The 27,543-nt window shown below is 43.5% G+C and overlaps 1 protein-coding gene across 5 annotated transcripts in view; it reads right to left on the minus strand.

The window, feature by feature from the left end:
• ANO10 (anoctamin 10) overlaps positions 1-27,543 on the minus strand; it is a 687,222-nt gene that overhangs the window by 652,888 nt on the left and 6,791 nt on the right. For 4 of the 5 annotated variants that reach the window (XM_056520224.1, XM_056520226.1, XM_056520225.1 and 1 more), the window contains exon 2: positions 17,921-18,075. In XM_056520224.1, the coding sequence (XP_056376199.1) occupies positions 17,921-18,062 (142 nt within the window). In that variant the 5' untranslated portion in view covers positions 18,063-18,075. Of the gene's footprint in view, positions 1-17,920; positions 18,076-27,543 lie in introns of those variants that run through there. The other variant, XM_056520227.1, reaches the window with a different exon arrangement.

Here is a 27,543-nt window from a genome sequence, read left to right on the forward strand (position 1 = left end):
CTTCGGAGCCGGTGTTAGTGTAACAAAGACACTGATACACTGTGATTGGTCCACAGGGACCAATCACAGGGCTCTAATCCCAGGACCAATTACAGATGGTCCTGGGATGTCAGGCAGAACTTGTCTCCCGCCGCTGGGCACGGGACTTCTGCCTGTTAACCCGTGCGCTGCTGTGCAGCGCCGGGTTAACTGCATGTCATTTATAAACGTCGGGATGCGCGAACGCACTGCACAACCCGGCGTTTATATATGACATTCTGCGGGAAGGGGTTAATACCTCATTGGTTTATATCTGACATTATGTCATTGATATTTTCTTTATATCATTTCATTGATATTATGGTCTGTTTGTATTACTCTCCTTAATGTTAATCAACTGTAACAAATAAATGTACTTATTTTTATAATAACTGCGTTATTATTTTTATATACTGCAAAAGTTACCCTACCACTACTATAGAAGTCATATCTGGGAAAATAGTTGGGCCCAGATATGGTGAATTGCATTATTTGCATATTTCTGGCAATTCATAACGGTCATAATATTTTTCATATTTTTGTTGACCATAATTAATAATTCATAAATGAGTTATTAACCCCCGACACTATCCAATGCTGTCACGCCCCTCCCATAGGCTTGCATTGAGGGGGCGGAGTCGTGACATCACAATGCTCCGGCCCCGTGATCGACAATCATCAGATTCGGAGGTAACATGCTCCGGTGGCTGATGATAACGGGGTGCAGCTGGACCCCCGCGATCAGGCATCTTATCCCCTATCCTTTGGATAGGGGATAAGATGTCTTAGTGCCGGAGTACCCCTTTAATAATCCATCTATCTTCACAATGTAAGAGGCTAGTATGTCTTTCACTTCCGTTACAGGGTGGATTAACCACTTGAAGTCCAGCAAACTTTATGCTCCCGCAGTCGCTCTTATGCTTATCTTGTGTGTGAGCAATAAAGCGAGGGGCGCCGTGTCCCGATCGGACTGGGTAGAAGTGTTCACGGACCCTAGCGAAAAGTTTCCTAAAAGTTTTACCTACGTAGTAAAACCCGCAAGGGAATATTAGAACATATACTACGTATGATGATTGACAAGTGATCAATTGGTTTACTACATGGGTACATCCTCCTAACTTTATAGTGAGACTATTTACATTATGAGAGCAAAAACCGCAGTGTCTGCCTTGGAAATTACCTCTGAGAGCCGATCTTTCAAGCCACGTATTTTTTTGAACATTCTGATATGGCTTTGAGACAGCATTGCCCAGGGTTGTGCTTCTACAATGTGTGAAGAGTGGTTTTCTGACAGCAATCTCATGCAGATCGGGATCGGCTTCAGTCATGTGCCAATTTCTTCTGATGGAAGATGATATGATGGAATTCATTTTGTTTTTTCTAAGACGAATCCCTACATTAGTCATATCAAATTATTTATGCAAAGACAAAAGGGAAAAAAAGGGGGAACACGCGCCCCTAGTGTGATACGTTTTTGAACAGTGAATAAGTGCAATAAAGGTCACACTTACCACATAGTGTTGCGCTAAGGGCACAACACCATACAGCGTATTGATCAGGTTAGGTTGTCAGCAGCCACGATCCTCCGGTCTATCCTGGTTCACCGGTCCAAACTGCATAAACGAAAAATAGCAAACATGGATCTTTGCAGGCGCATGGACAGCAGTAGATAAAAGTTCATGGAGTCTTCAATACATAGAGGTTTATTTTAAGTACATAAAAGCTTTTATGTGCTTAAAATAAACATCTATATGTATTGAAGACTCCATGAACTTTTATCTACTGCTGTCCATGCGCCTGCAAAGATCCATGTTTGCTATTTTTCGTTTATCAAATTATTTATGAGATATATAGATGACGTGCTGGTTGTATGGGAAGGAAATAAGGAATTGTTTGAACAGTTCGCCAATTACTTTAATTTTAATAATGTAAACATGTTATTTACGTATGTATTTGGCGATAAGTCACTAGAGTTTTTGGACGTCTCGATTAACATAATAGATGGCACAATCCACACAAAAGGGATTTAGAAAAAAGTACAGCTCGCAATACTCTATTAGAATTTAACAGCTCTCATCCATATCATGTAAAAAAAAGTGTACCGTACTCCCAATTCCTTAGGTTAAAAAGAATTAACAGCTGAGAGAGCACACACTCTGCACATGCAGAAGAGTTAAAAGGGGTTATCCAGGAAATGTTTTTTTTATATAACAGATTTGTAAATTACTTCTATCAACATTTTTTAATCCTTTCAGTACTTATGAGATGCTGAAGGTGAGTTGTTCTTTTTCTAAGTGCTCTCTGATGACACCTGTCTTGGGAACTGTCCAGAGTAGAAGCAAACCCCATAGCAAACCTCTTCTACTCTGTGCAGTTCCCGAGACAAGCAAAAATATCAAGTTAACATAATTAACAAGTAAAATCTTCCCCACACATACACACAACCCTCCCTTTAGAGTAGGGAAATGGCCCACGGAGTGTTTTCAGCAGAAGAGGCATATGCCTTACTTGCCTCAGACACTGAAAGCGCAGGGAGGGCGAGGAAGATGCCACATTTTTATTATTTTCCTTACCCTCCTCATCATCTAGTTCGGATGATGAGCAACCAAGGTGGCAGAGACGACGCTATGCAGGACCACAAACCTCCTCTGCTCCTGACCCTCTGCCCCATGCTAGTACGAGTCACCCTGGTGCTCGTACTAGTCAGACCCCCCCCAGCCAAGTTTACTGGTGGCCTGTACCGGTGAACTTGTCTTGACTTGACTAAGAGCGCTTGGCGTTTGAAACGCGTAACCTCTGCTGTTCCTTGCATGTCCTTTGAATAAAGATGATTTTATTGCTATTGAAGCTGGATCCAACTCTACTTTCTTCTCTTGGTGAACTTGTCTGGACAAAACCAGCGGACCACGAGCCAGTGATTCCTGAGTTAGTTGGGGGCTCAGGAATCATTATTGACATTGTCAGGTTCACTGAAATTGACTATTTTAGTCTATTTTCAGTGACGACTTTGTCAATCTAATGGTTGACCAGACAAACCTGTATGCCTAACAGTTCGTCGCTGCAAACTCTGGCTCCTTTTTAGCTAGACCCGATGGATCGTGAGCCGTTAATGCAGCCAAAATTAGGAAGTTTTGGGGCCTTGTGCTGCATATGGGCCTAGTTAAAAAACCCAAGGTCAGGCAATACTAGAGTGGAGACATCCTCTACCAGACCCCACTCTAAAGTATGGCCATGACCCGTCCCCGGTTCCAGGCAATTCAGAAATGTATGAATTATGCAGCATGTCACCCCCCCCCCCCCCAAAGTGATCCTGCCTATGACTGCCTGTATAAAATCAGACCGATCATCAATCACTTTGGGGCAGAATTTTGGGAGGCTTATGTCCCTGGGAGGGAGGTCTCTATTGATGAGACCTTATTGGCAGCACCCCTGTGCTAGGTACTGCGGGACCGGTCCTCAAACCGATTGTATTCTGGACTACAATCAGTATATGGGGGGAACAAATTAGATAAAAGAAGGTGTAGCTCACTCAGTGGGTGAATATACCTGAGGTTAACTGGTGTTACCTTCACCCAAAGGTCTAAATAGTACAGAAAAACGATTTAGTTGATAAAACAACTAGGTACCAGTCCTCAAGGTATATGTAAAAGAAAGTTAGTGGAATATAAAGAATAAGAATAGATGGAGATCCAGATATTAATTGAAAAAATATAATATATTTATTAAAGGTGATGTTATTCGCTGGTATCTAGTGTCCCTGCAGGGCCCTTGCATGGGCCAAAAGGCGCAGCGTAGAATAATAAAAATGTATAAAATCAATGAATTAATAATTCAATAGAAAGAATAAAATAAAATAAAACTTGCATCTATAGTTCATCCAATGTTGGCATCAATAATAATCAGTTAACAGTGTGCTTAACTGCTCAGTCTCTTATAAGCACGATGTGATGCCGATAGCCAAATACACTGTCAAATAACGGCTTGTTGTAACAGTTGCAGTGTCCAATCTCAATGAATCAGCCGATGGTAGTGCAGTGTAACAAACTGTCTCACAGATGTGAAAGATAACGAAAGTCCGGTGCACAGCACCACTCACCACCCTTGCGACCGCTGGTATTGCTGGTATCGGCAGAGGAGCTGTTTCGGTGATGTGGCACGGAGGTGTCAGGCCTCCGGCAGTGAAGGTCTGTATCTCCTGTGTCCGGCAGCGTTATAGGTAGCGCTGGAGTTGTCCTCTCCGCAAGGTCCGCGGCTGGCACGGATGGCACCGGCCTCGTAGGTAAGCCGAAGGTCCTGGCTGGTGGAATAAAGCGGTGCGTTCAAGGTAGCGGTGGGAGTGCGTGCAGCGCGCCCCGTGTAGTTGAGCGCTTGCACGCGCGCAGAGTGGCAGTGAAGCCGCAGTGGTCCCAATACTGGGGGCTTCCAGCTGTTTCAAATAGAGTTTGGTATAGAGCTGGGATATGGAGATGATTATAGATAGATGCAAGTAGAATACACAATTCTAGACGCGTTTCAAGGCCTCGGGCCTTTTCTTCAGTAGAGGTATAGGACTATACTATACCTTTACTGAAGAAAAGGCCCGAGGCCTTGAAACGCGTCTAGAATTGTGTATTCTAGACACTGCACTACCATCGGCTGATTCATTGAGATTGGACACTGCAACTGTTACAACAAGCCGTTATTTGACAGTGTATTTGGCTATCGGCATCACATCGTGCTTATAAGAGACTGAGCAGTTAAGCACACTGTTAACTGATTATTATTGATGCCAACAACGCCAAATTTTTCATTTTCACATAGGTAATAGGAGAAAATGGACCCCAAAATTTGAAACCCATTTTAGTGTTAAAAATCAAATTTTTCATTTTGCCGTCCTACTGTTCAAAAAACCTGTGAGTTATAAGTACTCACTGTAACCTTGTTACGTTCCTTGAGGGGTGTAGTTTCAAAAATGGTGTCACATATGTAGGGTTTTCACTGCACCATGTGGACTTTGTAAACGCACAAAGCCCCTGACTTCAATTCCAGCTAAATTCTCTCTCCAAAAGCCCAATGGTGCTCCTTCTGTTCTAAGACCTGTAGTGCACCAGCAGAGCACTTTATGTTCCCATATGGAGTATTTCCTTACTCAAGAGATATTGAGTTTAAAATGTTGGCATCCATTTTCTCCCATTACTCCCTGTGAAAATGAAAAATTAGGAGTAACACAATCATTTTTGTGTTAAAAATCTAATTTTTCATTTTCTCATCCAAGTTCAACGCACACCCGTCAAACATCTGTGAGGTGTGAAGGCTCACTGTACCCCTTGTTACATTCCTTGAGGGGTGTAGTTTCCAAAATAGTGTGCCATGTGGATTTATTTATTTTTTTTGCTATTCAGACACCATGGGGGCTTCCTAAATGCAACATGCCCCCCAAAAACCATGACAGCAAAATTTGCTCTCAAAAATCCCACAGTTGCTCTTTCCCTCTTGAGCCATGTTGCAAGCCTGCAGAGCACTTTACATCAACATATAAGAGAAATTGGGCTACAAATTTTGGAGATCTTTTTCTCCCTATACCCCTAGTAGAAATGGGGCTACATGAACATGTTAGTGTAAAAAAATGGAGATTTAGATTTTTCTCCTCCACTTTGCTGCTATTCCAGTGAAACACCTAAAGTGGTAACAAACTTTCTGAATGTCATTTTGAATACTTTGAGGGGTGCAGTTTCTATAATCGGGTCATTTATTGGGTATTTCTCACAGAAAGGCCCTCAAATCCACTTCAAACTTAACTGGTCTTGAACATTTTGAAAATTGCTGCTACATATTGAAGCCCTCTAATGTCTTCAAAAAGTATAAACATGTCAACTTTATGATGCCAACATAAAGTAGACATTTTGTATATGTGAATCAATATATTAAATGTATTTGATATGTCCATTTTCCTTACAAGCAGAGAGTTTAAAATATTCATGACATTTTGGGAGTTTTCACCAAGAAAGGATGCAAGTAACAATTAAAATTTAACATTATGTTAAAGTAGAATATGTAACGAAAAAACTATTTTAGAATCAGAATGAAAAGTAAAAGCATCCCAGAGTTATTAAAGCATAAAGTGACAGTGGTCAGATTTGCAAAAAAAAAAAAAGAAGAAAGGCTGAGTCCTTAAGGGGTTAATTAAATTAACCCACAGAAGAAATAGAACATGTCATGTGCACTGCGTAAAAACGAAATCCTCCAAAAGTTGAAAAATTGCATTTTTCTTTTCACTTTTCCCACATAATATTTTTTTGGTTACGCGGTACATTTTATGGTAAAATGAAAGGTGTGACTACAAAGTACAATTGGTCATGCAAAAAAAAGCCCTCCTTAAGGCCAAAATGGGCTTGGTCCTTAAGAGGGTAATGAATTCTATACAGTTAACTTTATCCCTCCATTACAGGCTTAAAAGTTGGCACTTGCTTACCATGTCCTGGTTGAGTCGAATGGCTGGAACCCTTGCCTATAAACATACCACATACTTATTATTTAAGGTCCCTTAAGGTCCCAAAACCCTTATGAATAAATGTATCTTGTCCCCCAGCTTCCCTAAACTATAACATCAAATACTTAGATACAGAGACAAAGGTGGCACCGGGTTTACACCTAGTAGTAGTATGCTACCAGGTCTCTGTCATCATCATATTACAAACTAATATGTATCCTTACAAACCTTTATCTCCCAAATATATCCTTTTGTTTTCCAGTGAATACATCATGAGCCACTGAGTTATCGTTTTATCTAGAGTTCCTTATATGGCGTCCCCGCTCTTCGGGCGGGAACGGACAGGGATGCCTACTGAAATCATTCAGCGGGCGTGCCGTGCAAACCCCTGGGGGGGGGGGTCTGAGACATGTCAATTCAGACCGGCGATCTGTGGCGATTCCTGGTCATACGGGTCTCCGGTGACCCGAAAAATATGGGGGATCCCCCTGAAGGGATAGGAGTGAGGTGGCAGGGGTGCCACCCCTCCTATTGGTCGGTCAGAAGCGACCGACCAATAGCCGGTCGGGTGTGGGGGGTGTTAAAGTTCGGTTCCCCGCTCTGCCCACCCGGTCGGGTGTGGGGGGTGTTAAAGTTCGGTTCCCCGCTCTGTCTGGGCAGGGCGGGGGAACCAATGGTGACCGGCGCCAGAGGTCACTTACCGGCGGCGGGCAGCGATGACGTTCGGCTCCCTGGGGTGGCGATCGTACGGAAGACAGTGAGTGGTCTGTAAAATGTTACCCTCCAGATGTTGCAAAACTACAACTACCAGCATGCCCAGACAGCTGTTTGGGCATGCTGGGATTTGTAGTTTTGTAAGATTAGAGGGGTACAGTTTAGAGATCACTGTACAGAGGTCTCTAAACTGTGGCCCTCAAGATCTTGCAAAACTACAACTTCCAGCATGCCCACACAGTAGTTTGCTGTCTAGGCATGCTGGAATTTGTAGTTTTGCAACATCTGGAGGGCAACAGTTTGGAGATCACTGTGTGGTGGTTTCTAAACAGTCACTCTCTAAATATTGCACAACTACAACTCCCAGCATGCACGAACAGCAAACGGCTGTCTTGCCATGCTGGGAGTTGTAGTTGCGTACCTCCAGCTGTTGCATAACTACATCTCCCAGCATGCCCTTTGGCGAACAGTACATGCTGGGAGTTGTAGTTTTGCAACAGCTGGAGGCACAATGGATAGAAGAACCTAACTGAAGGTTTTCCAACCAGTGTGCCTCCAGCTGTTGAAAAAGTACAACTCCCAGCATGCAACAGCTGGAGGTTTGCCCCTTCCATGTGAATGAACAGGGTACATTCACACGGGTGGGTTAACAGTGAGTTTCCTGCTTCAAGTTTGAGCTGCGGCAAATTTTCCGCCGCATCGCAAACTCCTAGCGGGAAACTCACTGTAAACCCGCCCGTGTGAATGTACCCTAAAACACTGCACTAATACATAATAAAAGGGTAAAACACTACATATACAACCCCTTACACTGTCCCCCCAATAAAAATGAAAAACTTATCATACGGCAGTGTTTCCAAAACAGAGAATCCAGCTGTTGCAAATCAGCAACTCCCAGCATTTCCAGACAGCCACTGACTGTCCAGGCATGCTGAGAGTTTAGCAACAGCTGGAGGCACCCTGTTTGGGAATCACTGGTGTAGAATACACCTATATCCACCCCTATGCAAATCCCCAATTTAGTCTTCAAATGCGCATGGCACGCTCTCACTTTGGATCCCTGTCTTATTTCAAGGAAACAGTTAAGGGCCACATGTGGGGTATTTCCGTACTCTGGAGGAATTGCATTACAAATTTTGGGGGGCTTTTCTCCTTTTACCCCTTATGGAAAGGAAAAGTTGGGGTCTACACCAGCCTGTTAGTGTAAAAAAATTTGGGGAGCATTTTCCCCTATTACCCCTTGTAAAAATGTAAAATTTGGGGGGGAAACTGCATTTTTGTGAAAAAAAAATTCATTTACACATCTGACTTTAACAAAAAGTCGTCGAACACCTGTGTGGTGTTAAGGCTCACTGGACCCCTTGTTACGTGCCTTAAGGGGTGTCGTTTCCTAAATAGTAAGTCATGTGGGGTGTTTTTTGCTGTTATGGCACCTTAGGGGCTTCCTAAATGCGACATGCCCCCCAAAAAAACATTTCAGCAAAATTCTCTCTCCAAAAGCCAAATGTGACTCCTTCTCTAAGCATTGTAGTGCGCCAGAAGAACACATGACGTCAACATATGGGATATTTCCATACTCAGCAGAAATGGGGTTACAAATTTTGTCCTATTACCTCTTATAAAAATTGTAAATTTGGGGGGGGGGGGGGGGGGGGGGCAGCATTTTAGTGAAAAAATAAATTCATTTACACCTGTAGGGTGTTAAGGCTTGCTGGACCCCTTGATATGTGCCTTAAGGGGTGTAGTTTCCAAAATAGTATGCCATGTGTTTTTATTTATTTTATTTTTTTGCTGTAATGGCACCATAGGGGCTTCCTAAATGTGACATGCCCCCAAAAAAACATTTCAGCAAAATTCACTCTCCAAAATCCCATTGTAGCATCTTCCCTTCTGAGCCCTCTAGTGCACCCACAGAACACTTTAAAGGGGTATTCCAGGAAAAAACTTTTTTTTATATATCAACTGGTTCCAGAAAGTTAAACAGATTTGTTAATTACTTCTATTAAAAAATCTTAATCCTTTCAGTACTTATGACCTTCTGAAGTTAAGGTTGTTCTTTTCTGTCTAAGTAATCTCTGATGACACGTGTCTCGGGAAACGCCCAGTTTAGAAGCAAATTCCCATAGCAAACCTCTTCTAAACTGGGCGTGTCCCGAGACACGTGTCATCAGAGATTACTTAGACAGAAAAGAACAACCTTAACTTCAGAAGCTCATAAGTACTGAAAGGATTAAGATTTTTTAATAGAAGTAATTTACAAATCTTTTTTATATATCAACTGGCTCTTGAAAGTTAAACAAAGTTTTTTCCTGGATAACCCCTTTAAGTTCACATATGAGGTATTTGCTTACTCGAGGGAAATGGGGTTACAAATTTTGGGGGAGTTTTCTCCTTTTACCCCTCAAAAATTCAAAAAATTGGGTCTTCAAGAACATGTGAGTGTAAAAAATGAAGATTTATAATTTCCTCCTTCACTTTGCTGCTATTCATGTGAAACACCTAAAGGGTTAGTTAATAAACTTTCTGAATGTCATTTTGAATACTTTGAGGGGTGCAGTTTTTATAATGGGGTAATTTATGGTGTATTTCTAATATGAAGGCCCCTCAAAATCCACTTCAAAACTGAACTGGCCCCTGAAGAATTCAGATTTTAATAATTGTGTGAAAAACTTGAAAATTTCTGCTGAACTTTGATGCCCTCTGATGTCTTCCAAAAGTAAAAATATGTCAACTTTATGATGCCAACATATTGTAGATATATTGTATATGTGAATAAATAATTTATTTGGTATGTCTATTTTCCTTACAAGCAGAGAGCTTTGAAGTTCGAAAAATGCAGAATTTTCAAAATTTTTCATGACATCTTGGAATTTTTCACCAAGAAATGATGCAAGTGACCCCGTGTCATATCGGGTCGGTCCCGGCGGCGATCAACGGGGTGATGCCCTGTATTAACCCTTCAGACGCAGCGATCAAAGCTGACCGCCGCATCTGAAGCGAAAGTGAAAGTATCCCGGCTGCTCAGTTGGGCTGTTCGGGACCACCGCGGTGAAATCGCGGCGTCCCGAACAGCTTACAGGACACCGGAAGGGACCTTACCTGCCTCCTCGGTGTCCAATCGGCGATTGACTGCTCCATGCCTAAGATCCAGGCAGGAGCAGTCAAGTGCCGATAACACTGATCACAGGCGTGTTAATACACGCCAGTGATTTGTGTAAAAGATCAGTGTGTGCAGTGTTATAGGTCCCTATGGGAGCTATAACAATGAAAAAAAAAAAGTTAAAAAAAAAAGGTTAATAAACATCATTTAACCCCTTCCCTTAAAAAAAAGTTTAAATCACCCCCCTTTTCTTATTCAAAAAATAAAAGTGTAAATAAAAATAAACATATGTGGTATCGCCGCGTGCGTAAATGTCCGAACTATAAAAATATATTGTTAATTAAACCGCACTGTCAATGGTGTACACGTAAAAAAAAATTCCAAAGTCAAAAAAAAGCTTATTTTTGGTCACTTTTTACACCATTAAAAAATGAGAGAAAAAAGTGATCAAAAAGTCAGAACAAAAATGGTACCGATAAAAACTTCAGATCACAGCGCAAAAAATGAGCCCTTATACCACCCTGTACGTGGAAAAATAAAAAAAGTTATAGGGGTCAGAAGAGGACATTTTTAAACGTATAAATTTTCCTGCATGTAGTTAGGATTTTTTCCAGAAGTACAAGAAAATGAAACCTGTATAAGTAGGGTACCATTTTAACCGCATGGACCTACAGAATAATGATAAGGTGCCATTTTACCGAAATATATGCACTGCGTAGAAACGGAAGCCCCCAAAAGTTACAAAATGGCATTTTTTCTTCGATTTTGTCGCACAATGATTTTTTTTCAGTTTCTCTGTGGATTTGTGGGTAAAATGACTAATGTCACTGCAAAGTAGAATTGGTGACGCAAAAAATAAGCCATAATATGGATTTTTAGGTGGAAAATTTAAAGGGTTATGATTTTTAAAAGGTAAGGAGGAAAAAACGAAAATGCAAAAACTGAAAATCCCTGCGTCCTTAAGGGGTTAAGGTATAGATATTATTAAATAATTTTAGGCGATTATGTTATGATGCAGGTAGTAAAATGGAAAACAATCAAGTCTTGCAATTTTCACACTAGCCACTAAGCCTAAAAATGAACAGACTTCCTGTTGCGTACAAATCAATTCATGCAGTCTCCTCCTTAGGCTATGTTAACACATCGGAATGTCCGCTAGGTGCTTGGACCACGAGAGAATGAGCCATCTCATAGACTGCTATGTATTCCGTGCAGAGTCCTCAGAAAGAATGAACATGATCATTTTTTCTGCGGACGTGGAAAACGCAATTTCTGTGGCGGAAACATCTGTCGCGGAAATCCCGCTGTGTACACAGCACAGTAGAATCCCATTGAATTCAATAAGACTCTGCTGCAGCGGAATCTCCATGCTGAATTCCAATGCGGAATCCGGCACGGAAACTTCGATGTGTTAACATGGCCTTACCATCACAGACAGGTTTACAGTGAAAGGTGACCAGTAGGTAGATCAGACACCATTCACAACAGCTGTTCCTCAGAGTCCAGCCTTCCCCCTCTCTTCAGAATGACCTCTGCACAGGTCACAGAGCATGTCTAGAAACCATTGTCACAATTGTAATGACCCAAGGAGTTAAGTCAATTTGTACCTAAAATGAACCAATCAAAACAACAAGTTATCCCACAAAAAAAATAAAAAATCAAGCAGCTATATTGATGAAAAAAAAGATTTGAAAAAATTTAAAACATAAATGTTATAGCTCTCAAAATCCAGCATCACAAAAATGCAGAAACACACACACACACACACACACACACACACATATATTTATATTTGTAAACATACTAAAACTTAAGAAAAACCTTTATATATCTAGTAATGCAGATTTGGTGACAACCCACAGAATACAGGTATAATGTTACGTTATTCAAAGTAAAAGGCAGGGAAAAAAGCAAAAAAAAAAAAAAAGATTATGCTGTTTTTTTTTTTTGTATTCCGTAGTAAAAGTTAAAGGGGTTGTCCGCTGCCCTGCCTTCAGGAGCTCCGCTCGCAGCGTCCGGAAGTTCATTCCTCCGAACGCTGTGTGCGGGCTTCCGTGTTCAAGGCCGCCCCCTCGTGACGTCATGACCGCCCCCTCAATGGAAGTCTATGGGAAGGGGTGTGACAGCGGGGCAGCGGACAACCCCTTTAATGAAATGTTGATCACCAAAAAAACAAATCATCTAGCCGAAAACAAGCCCTTTTACCATTAAAACGATGGAAAAACAGAAAAGGTTATGGTTCTTGGAAAGCATGAAGAAAAAAACTAAAAATGTAAATAAAATAGCTGGATCATCAAGGCCAAAAAGAGGGTGGGTCTTCAAAGTGGGTCTCCAAAGAGGTCAAAGGGGTACTCCGCCCCTAGACATCTTATCCCTATCCAAAGGATAGGGGATAAGATGTCTGACCGCTGGGGACCCCGCGATCTCTGCTGCGGCACACCAGACATCCGTGCCAGATGATTGGTGATGCGGGGCAGAGGCTCGTGACGTCACGGCTACGCCCCCTCAATGCAAGTCTATGGGAGGGGGCATTGCGGCCATTGACTCGCTCCGGGTGCAGCAGGGAGACCCCGGATCCCTTGGCTAGGGGATAAGATGTCTAGGGGCAGAGTACCCCTTAAAGACATCGGACGTAAATGTACGTCATGGTGCGGTGGTACTTAACGCACTAGGAAGTACATTTACATCATGAACATGAACATGCACTTCAGTAGCCAGGGACCTGCCGGTAGTGGCGGACATCAACGATCGCGCTGATGTCCACCATTAACCCCTCAGATGCTGTGATCAATACAGATGACGCAATCTGCGGAAGGTGCGGCACTTCGTTCCAAAGATTCGTCAGATACCTGTGGGGTGTAAATTCTCACTGCACCCATTATTACATTCCGTGAGGGGTGTAGTTTCCAAAATGGGGTCACATGTGGGTGTGTTTTTTTTTTGCGTTTGTCAGAACCGCTGTAACAATCAGCCACCCCTGTGCAAATCACCTCAAATGTACATGGCGCACTCTCCCTTCTGGGCCTTGTTGTGTGCCCCCAGGGCACTTTGAGCCCACATATGGAGTATCTCCGTACTCGGGAGAAATTGCGTTACAAATTTTGGGGGGTGTTTTTCCCTTTTACCTCTTGTGAAAATGAAAAGTATAGGGCAACACCAGCATGTTAGTGTAAAAATGTTTATTTTTTTACACTAACATGCTGGTGTAGACCCCAACTGTTCCTTTTCATAAGGGGTAAAAGGAGAAAAAGCCCCCCAAAATTTGTTAGGCAATTTCTCCCGAGTACGGCAATACCCCATATGTGACCCTATACTGTTGCCTTGCAATACAACAGGGCTCCAAAGTGAGAGCGCCATGCGCATTTGAGGCCTGAATTAGGGACTTGAATAGGGGTGGACATAGGGGTATTCTATGCCAGCGATTCCCAAACAGGGTGCCTCCAGCTGTTGTAAAACTCCCAGCATGCTTGGACAGTCAATTGCTGTCCAGAAATGCTGGGAGTTTTTGTTTTGCAACAGCTGGAGGCTCCATCTTAGAAACACTGCCGTACAATACGTTTTTCATTTTTATTGGGGAAGGGGGGTGGTAGGGGGGGGCAGTGTACGTATGTATATGTACTGTTTTACTCTTTATTTTATGTTAGGGTAGTGTAGTGTTTTTAGGTTACATTCACACTGGTGGCAGATTACACTGAGTCTCCCGCTAGGAGTTTGTGCTGTGGCAGAAAATTTGCTGCAGCTCAAACTTGAAGCGGGGAACTCACTGTAATCTGCCGCCAGTGTGAATGTAGCCTGCACATTCACATGGGAGGGGGGTCAAAACTACAACTCCCAGCATGCACTGACAGACCATGCATGCTGGGAGTTGTCGTTTTGCAACAGCTGGAGGCACACTGGTTGGAAAACCTTGAGTTAGGTTCTATGAAACTACAACTCCCAGCATGTTCTGATTGCGGAAGGGCATGCTGGGAGATGTAGTTATGCAATGGCTGGAGGCATGCAATTACAACTCCCAGCATGCCAAGACAGCCTTATGCTGTTCCTGAATGTTGGGAGTTGTAGTTTTGCAAGATTTAGAGGGGTTCAGGTTGTAAATCACTGTCCAGTGGTTTCTAAACTGTGGCCCTGGTTTCTAAACAGCTGTCTGGGCATGCTGGGAGTTGTAGTTTTGCAACATCTGGAGGGCCACGGTTTAGAGACCACTGTAAACTGTGGCACTCCAGATGTTGCTAGGCAACAACTCACCTGGCAGGACCCGGATGCTGAGTCCCTGGACAGTTCCCCCGTTTTGCCCGGACACCAATAGGTGGGCAAAGCGGGGGAACCGAACTTTAACCCCCCCTCCCGCGGTCTACTATCGGTCGGTCGCTCCGGCCGAACAATAGCAGGAATAGGAGGGATGGCACCCTCTGCCACCAAACTCCTACCCCTTCAGGGGGATCGAGGGTGTCTGACACCCCCGATCCCTCTTATTTTCTGGGTCACCAGTGACCCGTATGACCCGGAATAGCGCAGATCGCAGGTTTGAATTGACCTGCGATTTGCGCCCATCGCGGTCATGGGGGGGTCTCAGGACCCCCCTCGGCGATGTGCCGGGATGCCTGCTGTTAGAGAACAGCAGTCATCCCAGCCCGATCACCGCTACCGGTGACGCGGCGCTCCCGGAAACCCGCGACGTACATGTACGTCGCCGCGCGCCAAGTGACACTTCGCGGCGCCATACATGTACATCGCTCATCGATAAGGGGTTAAATAATAGGTTTCCCTATTGAAAATGAATTGGAAAGGTAAAATCTGCATCAAATCCACAACAAAATCTACAATCTTCATGTGGATTTGCTGCAGATATTTCCACAAGTTAGTAGAGTTTGCTATGAAAACAATTCTTGTCAATTACTGTACATAAACTTCCCTTATATCTCTCCAATCCTGTCCATTGCATCAGGGCATAACCTGTATGTCAAAGCTTCCACCCATGGCATCTATACATGGCTTCCACCCATGGCATCTATACAGTTAAATGGGCACGGTCACCAAACTTTTATTATTGATATGTTGTAGTACTTATGTACTACAACATCTCTAATATAAATCCATGAATTTTTTTTTCATTAAAATAGTTTATTTTAATTTTGAAAACCAGCCACAAGGGGTCTCCCTCCTACCTCCCCCCCCCCCCCCTTCTCTATATTATTGTTCCCCATCCACTCTAAAACAACCACTATGTAACGTACCGAGCAGGCTCCTGTGTTTGCTAACGCTGTCTGCGTCGTCCTCATTGCAGCACAGCTAGACTCCGCCCACCGACGTACAAGCATAGAGTCTTCTATGTGCGGCAGTGGTCACACCACTAGAAGTTTGCACTGTGTCTGCCATTGCGACTGCGGTCAGTGTTCTGTGACCGTGGTGGCAACGGCACAAAGGCAGATGCAGTGCAAGCACTGGCGGCCAATGCAGCAGGCCGCCACTGTGCAGCAGGCCGCAAATGGCCTGCAGGACGGGAGTTTGAGACCCCTGACGTAAAGTGTTCTGTGGGCACAAAACAGGGCGCAGAAGAGAAGGAGCGCCATTGGGATTTTGGTGAGAGAGTTTGTCTGGAATTCAAATCAATCATGTGACCCCATTTTGGAAATAACACCCCTTACGGAATGTAATAAGAAGTGCAGTGAGCATTTACACCCCACAGGGGCCTGACAGATTTTTTGAACAGTGGGCTGTGCAAATGAAAAATAAAATTTTTCATTTTCGCGGACCACTATTCCGAAAATCTGTCAGGCACCTGTGGGGTGTAAATGCTCACTGCATCACATTCCCTGAGGGGTGTAGTTTCCAAAATTGGGTCACATGTGGGTTTTGCTCCCCCAAAATGTGTAACACAATTTCTCCCGAGTACGGAAATACCCCATGTGTGGCACTAAACTGTTGCCTTGAAATACTACAGGGCTGTGAGGCGTGAGAGAACGCCATGCGCATTTGAGGCCTAAATTAGTTATTTGCATAGAGGCGGCTGAGGATATGTTCAGACGGTGGAATGTCCATACGGAAAATTTCCGTGCGGACATTCCATTGAAAGCTGAGCACTGGCAAAACATGCCGGCGCTATGAGTGCTCGGAAGTGCACTGTCTCATAGACGGCAATGCATTTCTGTGTGGACTCCGCAGAAAGAATAGACATGTCAATGCTTACTGCGGACTCCTCCATTGGGATTTTTGCCGCTGAAACATCTGTAGCGGAAATTCTGCCGTGTGCACAAGAAAGCATCGGGGTGCTGGGCCGCAAAAGTTAGTTTGAGCCGCCAAACTGAGAAAGTCCTCGTTGAAAAAAAACGTAAAGTCCATGTGTAGTGTTTTTTACGTATACTGTAGGCTTTTTTGCGGTGCAGGTTTTTTGCACTTTTTGAAGAGCTTTTGCAGTCCGTGCCACCAGCGACTGTTCTGCTCTGTGTGGACAGACCGTACCCGGTGTACAGACTGCTGATCAGTGAGCTGTTACTGACTGTTTTTGGGTGCAGGTTTTTTTTTTTTTACTTTTTTTGGGGTGTTTGTGGTCCGTGCCATCAGCGACTGTTATGCGCTGTGTGGCCGGACCGCAAACTCCCCCCCCAAAACAAGAAAGAAAAAAAATCCCTGTACCCCAAAAAAAGTGCTAAATAAATCACTGATCAGCAATCAGAGCAGTCTGTACACAGGGTACGGTCCTGCCACACAGCACAGAACAGACGCTGGTGGTACGGAGGACTGCAAAAGCTCCTCAAAAAGTGCAAAAACAAAAAACCTGCACCGCAAAAAAAATCCTACAGTAAACTTAAAAAAACACTACACTGTCTCTGGTGGGACGGACCGCATACGCCCCCCTGACAGCGCTCCGCACCCCCCCCCCAAAAAAGAAAAAAAAATGCACCCCATAAAAAGCTAGGAGCAGGCATCAGACCAGTGGTCGCCAAAGTGTGGCCCTCCAGATTTTGCAAAACTACAACTCCCAGCATGCCCCGACAGCTGTTGCCTGTCTGGGCATACTGGAAGTTGTAATTTTCTAACATATGGATGGCCACAGTTTAGTGACCACTACATAGTGGTCTCCAAACTGTAGTCCTCCAGAAGTTGCAAAACTACAACTCCTAGCATGCCCAGACAGTCTGTTGGGAGTTGTAGTTTTCCAACTACTAGAGGGCGAGGACTTACCCGCTCTGTCTTTGCTGCCGACGCCTGGAGTTCCACGCATCTGCCGGGACCTCCGTGCACCGCCAATCCCGCCGCACCCGATCGCTGCGCGGGTTAATCAGGCGGAAGTAGTCTCCCACCGGACACACCAGGCATTGAGCTGGTGAGCGTATTGTTATTGAATGGCAAATATATATGGCGGAATGCGCAAAGGTATCGCGTCATCCGCCATATATATACAGCATTCTGCGGGAAGGGGTTAATACTACATTGTGGTACAGGAACTACTCACTTCCACACTGCTTTACACATGTGTGGGATGGTATACATACAGGGATCACTTTATAACATCCAAGCAGATATTGCATAAATCGACATGTTCCTTGTCAATGTCCATTTTACATACAATAAATCTGATAACCCCATTAATGCAAAGAATAAAAGCAGACAATCAGTACCTCCATCTTTTTTTTTGTCCATAACTTTCTTGAGAAGCCATTTTTTGGTTTCTTCTTTTACGTCCTTAGCAAGTTCTATTACCACCAGTGGTTTGAATTCTGGCTCTAGAAGATAATTCTCCGATACCAAGCCTCTCTTCATTTTAACATGAGATCTGTGAAGTAAAAGCAAAGTAAAAGCACATATACTCAAATAAGCACTTCATGTGGCGGTCGACACCCGCTACCTGGCCGGAGAGCCTGGCCCCTGTACAGAGAGATCGCAGGGGGCCCCAGCGGTCGGACCCCCCGCGATCTCAAACTTATCCCCTATCCTTAGGATAGGGGATACGTTTTTCACCACTGGACAACCCCTTGAAGCACAGTCACCATCACTAGGCCTACAGCACCATTTGTTTTATTCCAGCACAGTTGCATTTATACTTTTTATTACAGTAACTAACCATGTGATCACCAGTCTGACTCTCCAAAATCTTTCAGTTCTTAATGTGTTAGAACAGGGTGTCAGTTTTGGGTCAGCCAATTTCCTTTGAACTACAGTATGACATCATCACCAAGCTCTCATATCCCAACTCTCCCAACTTAACTCCATCTGCTAATGTGGCATTTTAACGGTTCCAGCAAAAACCCTAAGGCTGGGTTTATACTGCAGAATTTGTGGGCAGAATCTCTGCCTAAGATCGAGCTGGCGGTGCTAGGACCAAACAGACTGCATTGCAGCCCCCATAGACTGCAAATCATTTCTGGGTGGATCTTTTCGGAGACCTGCTCAGAAATAAATTGCCATCTATGGGGATGGCAATGTTGTCCGCGTGGTCCTAGTGCCGCTGGCTCGATCTCCGGCAGAAATTCTGTCCAGAAATTCCACAGTGTGAACCTAGCCGAAATGTACATTCACACGGCCGTATTACCTGCGGAATTTCGCAAGCGAATTTGCTGCTAAGAATCCGCAGGGGATTTTGCTACCATTGACATATTTGTCACTATTGCAGATTTTCTGTTGACCCATTAAAGTCAATGGTAGCAAAATCCGCTGCGGAAGTTCCGCAGGTAATCATCCCTTGTAAACGTACCCTAAATGTAGAAAAAGCTTGAAAAATGCAGTAAAAATTCAACAATGTGAACAAAGCCTTAAGATTTCAAATATTTATTAACCCCTTAAGGACATAAATGTATGCCGTAAATGTACAGCACTGCTTAGCGCATTTTTGCGCACATTGCCGTACATTTACAGAGCGGTGTTCCGGGATCGCCATGTCACCAGACAGGGTGATCAGGCTGGGAGGGCTGCTGTTATCTAACAGCAGCCATCCCGGCATATCGCCCAGGGGGGTCCTGTGAGCACACCATGTCGGCGACCGCCGCAAATCGCCGGTCAATTCAGACAGGCGATATGCGTTGATTCCAGGTCATATGGGTCTCCAGTGACCCGGTAAATAAGGGGGATCCCGGTCCCACTGAAGGGATAGGAGTTAGTTGGCAGGAGTGCCACCCCTCCTATCCCTGCTATTGGCAGGTCAGAAGCGACCTACCAAAATTCAGTTCCCCCGTTCTGCCCACCGACAGTAATATGGGCAGAACGGGGGAACTGTTCTGTGACCGGCGGCAGCGACAATTGAGGTCCCTTACCGGCGATCGGCGGCGGCAATCCTCTCCCCCCTGGTGTAGCAATCCTACGGAAACCGGTGAGTTGCCAAGCAACATTTAGAGGGCTACAGTTTGGAGACCACTATATAGTGGTCTCTCAATTGTAGCCCTACAGATGTTGCATAACTACAAATCCCAGCATGCCCACACAGCAAACTGCTGTGTTTACATGCTGGGATTTGTAGTTTTGCAACAGCTGGAGGGCTACAGTTTGGAGATCACTGTGCGGTGGTTTCTAAACTGTGGCCCTCTAAATCTTGCAAAACTACAACTCCCAGCATGCACGAACAGCAAACGGCTGTCTCGCCATGTTGGGAGTTGTAGTTTTGCAACAGCTGGAGGCACACTGGTTGGAACATACTGAGTTAAGTAATAGAACCTAACAGAAGCTTTTCCAACCAGTGTGCCTCCAGCTGTTGCGAAACTACAACTCCCAGCATGCACGGTCTGTCAATACATGCTGGGAGTTGTAGTTTTGCAACAGCTGGAGGTACTCAACTACAACTCCCAGTATGGCGAGACAGCCGTTTTCTATTAGTGCATGCTGTGAGTTGTAGTTTAGCTAGATTTAGAGGGCCACGGTTTAGAAACCACCGCACAGTGATCTCCAAACTGTGGCCCTCCAGATGTTGCAAAACTACAAATCCCAGCTTGCACAGACAACAAACTGCCATTTGGGCATGCTGGGAATAGTAGTTTTGCAAGATCTAGAGGGCCACAGTTTAGAGATAACTGCACAGTGATCTCCAAACTGTAGCTCTCCTGCTGTTGCAAATCCCAGCATGCCCACACAGCAGTTTGCCCCTATTAAAATGAAAAACTTATCGTACGGCAGTGTTTCCAAACCAGAGCCTCCAGCTGTTGCAAAACAACAACTCCTAGCATTTCCGGACAGCCACTGACTGTCCAGGCAATCTGGGTGTTTAGCAACAGCTGGAGGCACCCTGTTTGGGAATCACTAATACCCCTATGCAATCCCTAATATAGTCCTCAAATGCTCAGGGCGCTCTCTCACTTTGGAGGCCTGTCGTATTTCAAGGAAACAGTTAAGGGCCACATATGGGGTATTTCCGTACTCGGGAGCAATTACCTTACAAATTTTGGGGGGGCTTTTTCTCCTTTTACCCCTTATGAAAAGGAAAGGTTGGGGTCTACACCAGCCTGTTAGTGTTAAAAAATAAAAATAACACTAAAATGCTGGTGTTGCCCCATACTTTTTATTTTTACAAAAGGTGAAAGGAAAAAAAGACCCCCAAAATTTGTAACGCAATTTCTCCTGCATACGGAAATACTCCATATGTGGGGGAAAACTGCTCTGCAGATGCACAACAAGGCTCAGAAGTGAGAGTGCCATGTACATTTGAGACCTAAATTGGTGATTTGCACAGGGGTGACTGATTTTACAGTGGTTCTGACACAAACGCAAAAAAAATAAATAGCCACGTGTGACCCCATTTTGGAAACTACACCCCTCACAGAACGTAACAAGGGGTATAGTGAGCCTTAACACCCACAGGTGTTTGACGAATTTTCATTACAGTTGGATGGGAAAATGAAAAAAAAAAAAAATAATAATAATTTTTTAACTAAAATGCTGGTGTAAATTTTTCATTTTCACATGGGAAAATAGGAAAAAAAAGCCCCTCAAAATTTGTAACCCAATTTCTTCTGAGTAAGAACATACTCCATATGTCGATGTAAAGTGCTCTGCTGGCGAACTACAATGCTCAGAAGAGAAGGAGCACCACTGGGCTTTTAGAGAGAAAACTTGTCCGGAATTGAAGATCACGTGTGTTTACAAAGCCCCCATAGTGCCAGAACAATGGACTCCACCTAAACGTGACCCCATTTTGGAAACTACACCCCTCATGTAATGTAATAAGGGGTTTACGCCCCACAGGTGTCTGACAGATTTTTGGAACAGTGGTCCGTTACAATTTTTTCATTGTAGGTTTCATTTGCTCAGCCCACTGTTCCAAAGATCTGTCAAACGCCAGTGGGGTGTAAATGCTCACTGCCCCCCTTATTAACCCCTTAAGGACGTATGAGTACGTCCTTGGTCCCGCTCCCGTGATATAACGCGGGGTCCCACGGTGACCCCGCATCATATCACGGCGGGCCCGGCGTCATAGTGAAGCCGGGACCCGGCCGCTAATAGCGCGCAGCACTGATCGTGGTGCCACGCGCTATTAACCCTTTAGCCGCGCGCTCAAAGCTGAGCCACGTGGCTAAAAGTGAAAGTAAAAACTGCCGGTTAGCTCAGTGGGCTGTTCGGGATAGCCTGGGCGAAATCGCGGCATCCCGAACAGCTTGCAGGACAGCCGTAGGGTCCCTACCTGCCTCCTCGCTGTCCGATCACCGAATGACTGCTCAGTGCCTGAGATCCAGGCATGAGCAGTCAAGCGGCAGAATCATCGATCACTGGTTTCCTATGAGAAACCAGTGATCAATGTGAAAGATCAGCGTGTGCAGTGTTATAGGTCCCTATGGGAGCATTAGCACTGCAAAAAAAAAAAAGTAAAAAAAAAAAGTGAATAAAGATCATTTAACCCCTCCCCTATTAAAAGTTTGAATCACCCCCCTTTTCCCATAAAAAAAAAAACTGTGTAAATAAAAATAAACATATGGTAACACCGCGTCTCCGAATTATAAAAATATATCGTTAATTAAACCGCACGGTCAATGGCGTACGGCGCAAAAAAATTCCAAAATCCAAAATAGTGCATTTTTATTTTTGGTCACTATTTAGATAATTTAAAAATGAATAAAAAGCAATCAATAAGTCCTAGCAATGCAAAAATGGTACCGTTAAAAACTTCAGATCACAGCGCAAAAAATGAGCCCTCATACCGCCCGACACGCGGAAAAATAAAAAAGTTATAGGGGTCAGAATATGACAATTTTAAACGTATTAATTTTCCTGCATGTAGCTATGAATTTTTCCAGAAGTACAACAAAATCAAACCTATATAAGTAGGGTATCATTTTAATCGTATGGACCTACAGAATAAAGTTAAGGTGTCATTTTTACCGAAAAATGTACTACGTAGAAACGGAAGCCCCCAAAATTTACAAAACTGGGTTTTTTTTCTTTCAATTTTGTCGCACAATGACTTTTTTTCTGTTTCACCGTAGATTTTTAGGCAAAATGACTGATGTCATTACAAAGTAGAATTGGTGGCACAAAAAATAAGCAATCATATGGATTTTTAGGTGCAACATTGAAAGAGTTATGATTTTTTAAAGGCAAGGAGCAAAAAACGAAAGTGCAAAAACGGAAAAAACCCCGGTCCTTAAGGGGTTAAATTCTGTGAGGGGTGTAGTTTCCAAAATGGGGTCACATGTGGGGGGTCCACTGTTCTGGCACCACGGGGGGGCTTGGTAAACGCACATGGTCCCCCAACTTCCATTCCAACCAAATTCTCTCTCCAAAAGCCCAGGGGCGCTACTCCTCTTCTGAGCATTGTAGTGCGCCAGCAGAGCACTTGACATCCACACATGGGGTATTTCCATACTCCTACTCCTATTACCCCTTGTAAAAATGTAAAATTTGGGGGGGGGGGGGACTGCATTTTAGTGAAAAAAAAAATTTCACTTACACATCTGTCTGTAATGAAAAGTCATCCAACACCTGTGAGGTGTTAAGGCTCACTGTACCCCTTGTTATGTCTTTTTTGTTTTTGTTTTTGCTGTTCTTGCACCATAGGGGCTTCCTAAATGCGACATGCCCCCCAAAAACCATTTCAGCAAAATTTGCTTTCCAAAAGCCAAATGTGACTCCTTCACTTCTGGGCTTGTAGTTCGCCTGCAGAGCATTTAACGTCCTAACATGGGGTATTTCCATACTCCTAGGAGATGGGGGTTACAAATTTTGGGCGGCATGTTCTCCTATTACCCCTTGTAAAAATTTTAAATTTGGGGGAAAAGCAGCATTTTAGTGAAAAAAAAATAATAATTTACACATCCAACTTTAATGAAAAGTCGTCAAACACCTGTGGGGTGTTAAGGCTCACCGTTCCCCTTGTTACATTCCTTGAGGGGTGTAGTTTCCAAAATAGTATGCCATGTGGGGGGTTTTAGAAAAACTCACTCTCCAAAATCCCATTGTCGCTCCTTCCCTTCTGGGCCCTCGTGTGCACCCGAAGACCACTTGACATACACATATGAGGTATTTCCTTACTCGAGAGAAATTGGGTTACAAATTTTAGGAAGATATCTCTCCTTTTACCCCTTGTAAAAATTAAAAACTGGGTCTACAAGAACATGCGAGTGTAAAAAATGAAGATTTTGAATTTTCTCCTTCACTTTGCTGCTATTCCTGTGAAACACCTAAAGGGTTAACACACTTACTGAATGTAGTTTTGAATACTTTGAGGGGTGCAGTTTTATAATGGGGTATTTCTAATATGAAGGCCATTCAAATCCACTTCAAAACTGAACTGGTCCCTGAAAAATTCAGATTTTAAAAATTTTGTGAAAAATTAGAAAATTGATGCTGAACTTTGAAGCCCTCTGATGGCTTCCAAAAGTAAAAACATGTCAACTTTATGATGCAAACACAAACTAGACATATTGTATATGTGAATCAATATATAATTTATTTGGGATGTCCATTTTCCTTATAAGCAGAGAGTTTCAAAGTAAAAAAAAAAAAAAAGCAAAATTTTCAACATTTTCATAAAATTTTGGAATTTTTCACCAAGAAATTATGCAAGAATCAATGAAAATTTACCACTAACATGAGGTAGAATATGTCATGAAAAGACAATCTCAGAATCAGAATGAAAAGTAAAAGCATCCCAGAGTTATTAATGCTTAAAATGACAGATGTCAGATTTGGTCAGATTGTGGTCAGATGTGGTCAGATTTGCAAAAAAGGGCTGCATCCTTAAGGTGAAAAGGAGCTGCATTCTTAAGGGGTTAAAACACTCACCTCATGGCAAGATTTCTCAAAAAAAAAAAAAATCAATAAGAAAGCACTTCAAAACTGCTCATAATGTGAACTGACCTCAGCCTACTTATGAGTCTTATCAATTCACCTGGCTAAACTCCAGTACTAGTAGCCTGATTAGATAAATTGGTACAATAATCAAACACCCCACCAAATCTCTCTGCACAGCCAGTGGATTCATGGGAAACATAGGCTGCATTACAGAACCATGTCAGCAAAGAATTTACATTCAAAAATTTAGCCTATCCCATGTCTGTCACTTTAGCAAGAGGTAAGGAAAAGGCATACACAAGAACCTCTACGGTTCATCTCTTATAATAGCCTAAGCTGCACCAAATAAGCAAAAAAACCTTTCCCAGAATGCTTTTGAAGAAGAGAGACACTTGTGGAAAAATAACAGAAATAAGGTAGAATGTTCTTCAGAGGTCTCTGACAATTCTGAGAGGGCAAAAAACATTGGCAAAGCGAATCTATGTATTTGCAGCAATAACCATTTCATGTCACAGGCTGCATTTATCTTTTAGATTAAGTATATGAGTTTTGCAAAGTATTCATATTACTGTATGTAACAATTAGGCCAGGTTCACAGGATAGTGTGAAGTACCTAGCCTAATTGTTACATACAGTGATATGGATACTTTGCAAAACTCATACACTTAATCTAAAAGATAAATGCAGCCTATGACATGAAATGGTTATTGCTGAATTTCTGTCCGTAATTCAGCTTATGAATTTCAGTCAGAAATTATGATGTAGCAGAATCCCCTTGCTTACAATGGGATTCTGCTTTACAGTGCACACTACTGAATTTAAGCGGCAGATATTCCACTGCCAAAAGAATGAGCTTGCTTGCTTACACTACAGTCTATGGGCATTCTTCTTGGCTTCTTTTTGTCTAGGTGCCTAGCCCTAGCCTATTCTAACCACTGCTCTGTCTTCAAATGGGTTATCCAGCACTAGAAAAGCAGAGATGATTTCTACCAAAAAAAAACAAAAAAAAAACGCACCACATTTGTCTGCAGGTGAGGTGTGGTATTCTCAGTAAAGAAGTAGGGCAAATTGGCACTCCTGCAGCTTGTAGCCATTAGACATACACTTGATGTTGACCACGAGGAACCTAACCTAATCCTGATGTATGGGGTGCAGGTACAATCCAAGCAATGGAGTATATACAAAAGAAATAAAGGCAACTGCACTCACCATTCAGTGATAGGAATTTCTTTGCTGTAGTCCGTAAGGCATTGACAGTAATGTGACAGGTATACAATAGAGCCGGAGGCAGTGGTAGTAACAGGACAGAACTGTTTTGCAATGTAAATGTGCTTCCACAAGCCGACACCTGGTGTCTCTCTATGCGCAAGCGCATCATATACGAGAAGCGCCAGAAACAACAAAGACAGGTAAGTCATGTGATCACATTAGAATACATAGAAAAAAGTATATATAAATATAACAAATTACTAAATATTAAACCTTTTATGGGGCACTTATCTTAGGAGCATTGATAGCAGCGTATAATCAAAACTGGCAGGTGTTATATAAGAGGGTGCTGAATTTGTTGCGATCGTTGAAGCCTAAGGCTCCTGTCGCATCTAACTTAATAATCCAGCGCGCTTCCTTTTGAAGCAGAGCTGCGTCTCTGTCACCTCCTGGCGGTAATGGATAAACTCTTTCTAAACCTGCAAATTTTAATAAGGTAACATCACTGTTATGGATTTGTCTCATATGAGAAATAAGACGAGGAACTCTTCTTATGGATCTAAAGGGTTCGCAAATGCGAACTTGTAACGGGCGGATAGTTTTGCCGATGTAAAAGAAGCCGCAGGAGCAGATCAATGTGTACACTACAAAGGAGGTACGGCATGTTTTTAATTGACTATGGGGGAGATGTATCATTGCATTTAGACCATTTTTCACGTTTCCAAATTTTGCGCAATTGCGCTTTTTTTGCATAGAGTTGTGTTTTTTTTGGTGGACAGTTTTCTAAAGTTGTCACCAGTTTGGTCTACCGTATACCACCTAATCCAGTGGACTGGTATGTATCAATTGCACAAAAAAAAGTAGATTTTTTTTTTTGCGCAATTGCGCTTTTTTTTTGCAAGATAAGTAGTTTAACCTAACAGTGCAAGCAAGGACTCGTAGAAAATGGCAGACGGTGGAAGATGCACTAGCCGTCTTTCAGCACTGCAGTACTACAACTACTCCCATCATGGGACAGAATCTGTCCCATAATGGGAGTTGTAGTACCGCAGCGCTGAGAGATGCACATCCCCCGTCTACGGGACTCTATTGCGACTGTTAGGACTACTATTCCCATCATGGACAGACTCTGTCCATGATGGGAGTTGTTGTCCTGGTGCTGAAGGACAGATGATCGCAGCAGGTCATTCTCCAGAGACCCGCTGCAATCTGCATTTATTAACTTAAAAAGCCGGCGGTACATGCGGCTCCACTGCGCTGCCGCCGGCTCCCGTATGCAGATGTCATGATTCATAATCCCCGCCGCCGGGAGACAGGAGCTCTGATTCGTGGAAAGCTATTCACCAATCAGTCTTCTGGCGGGGATTATGAATTGTGACAGGTCTATACAGGGGAGCGAGTGGAGCCGCTTCTACAGTATATAATTGTTATGTGTACTGTATACCCCCCCCCCCCCCCAGACTAATACTGAACACTACTATAGTGAGCGCTGGGACCGCTGTGTGATTGACAGGTCCCCAGCGCAAGTGTCCGGCCCCACTGACCTTTACATGTTGTAAATCTTCATGATACACACTGCCAGTCCTCCTCTTCATTCTTCTGATCCCGAGACAAGCGGCTTCTGTATCATAGTCTATAGACAGAGCGCTCCCTCCCTGCCTCCACACTGCACAGGGCTGGGGCCAGACAACGGCAAGGGGTGCCCTGACTATAGTGAAAGCAGAAGCCGCTCGTCTCCGGTATCAGAAGAAAGAAGAAGAGGACGGGCAGTGTGTATCATAAAGATTTATAACATATAAAAGGTCAGTGGGGCCGGACACTTGCG

This window comes from Hyla sarda, chromosome 5, assembly GCF_029499605.1.
Source record: "Hyla sarda isolate aHylSar1 chromosome 5, aHylSar1.hap1, whole genome shotgun sequence".
Taxonomy (NCBI): Eukaryota; Metazoa; Chordata; class Amphibia; order Anura; family Hylidae; genus Hyla; species Hyla sarda.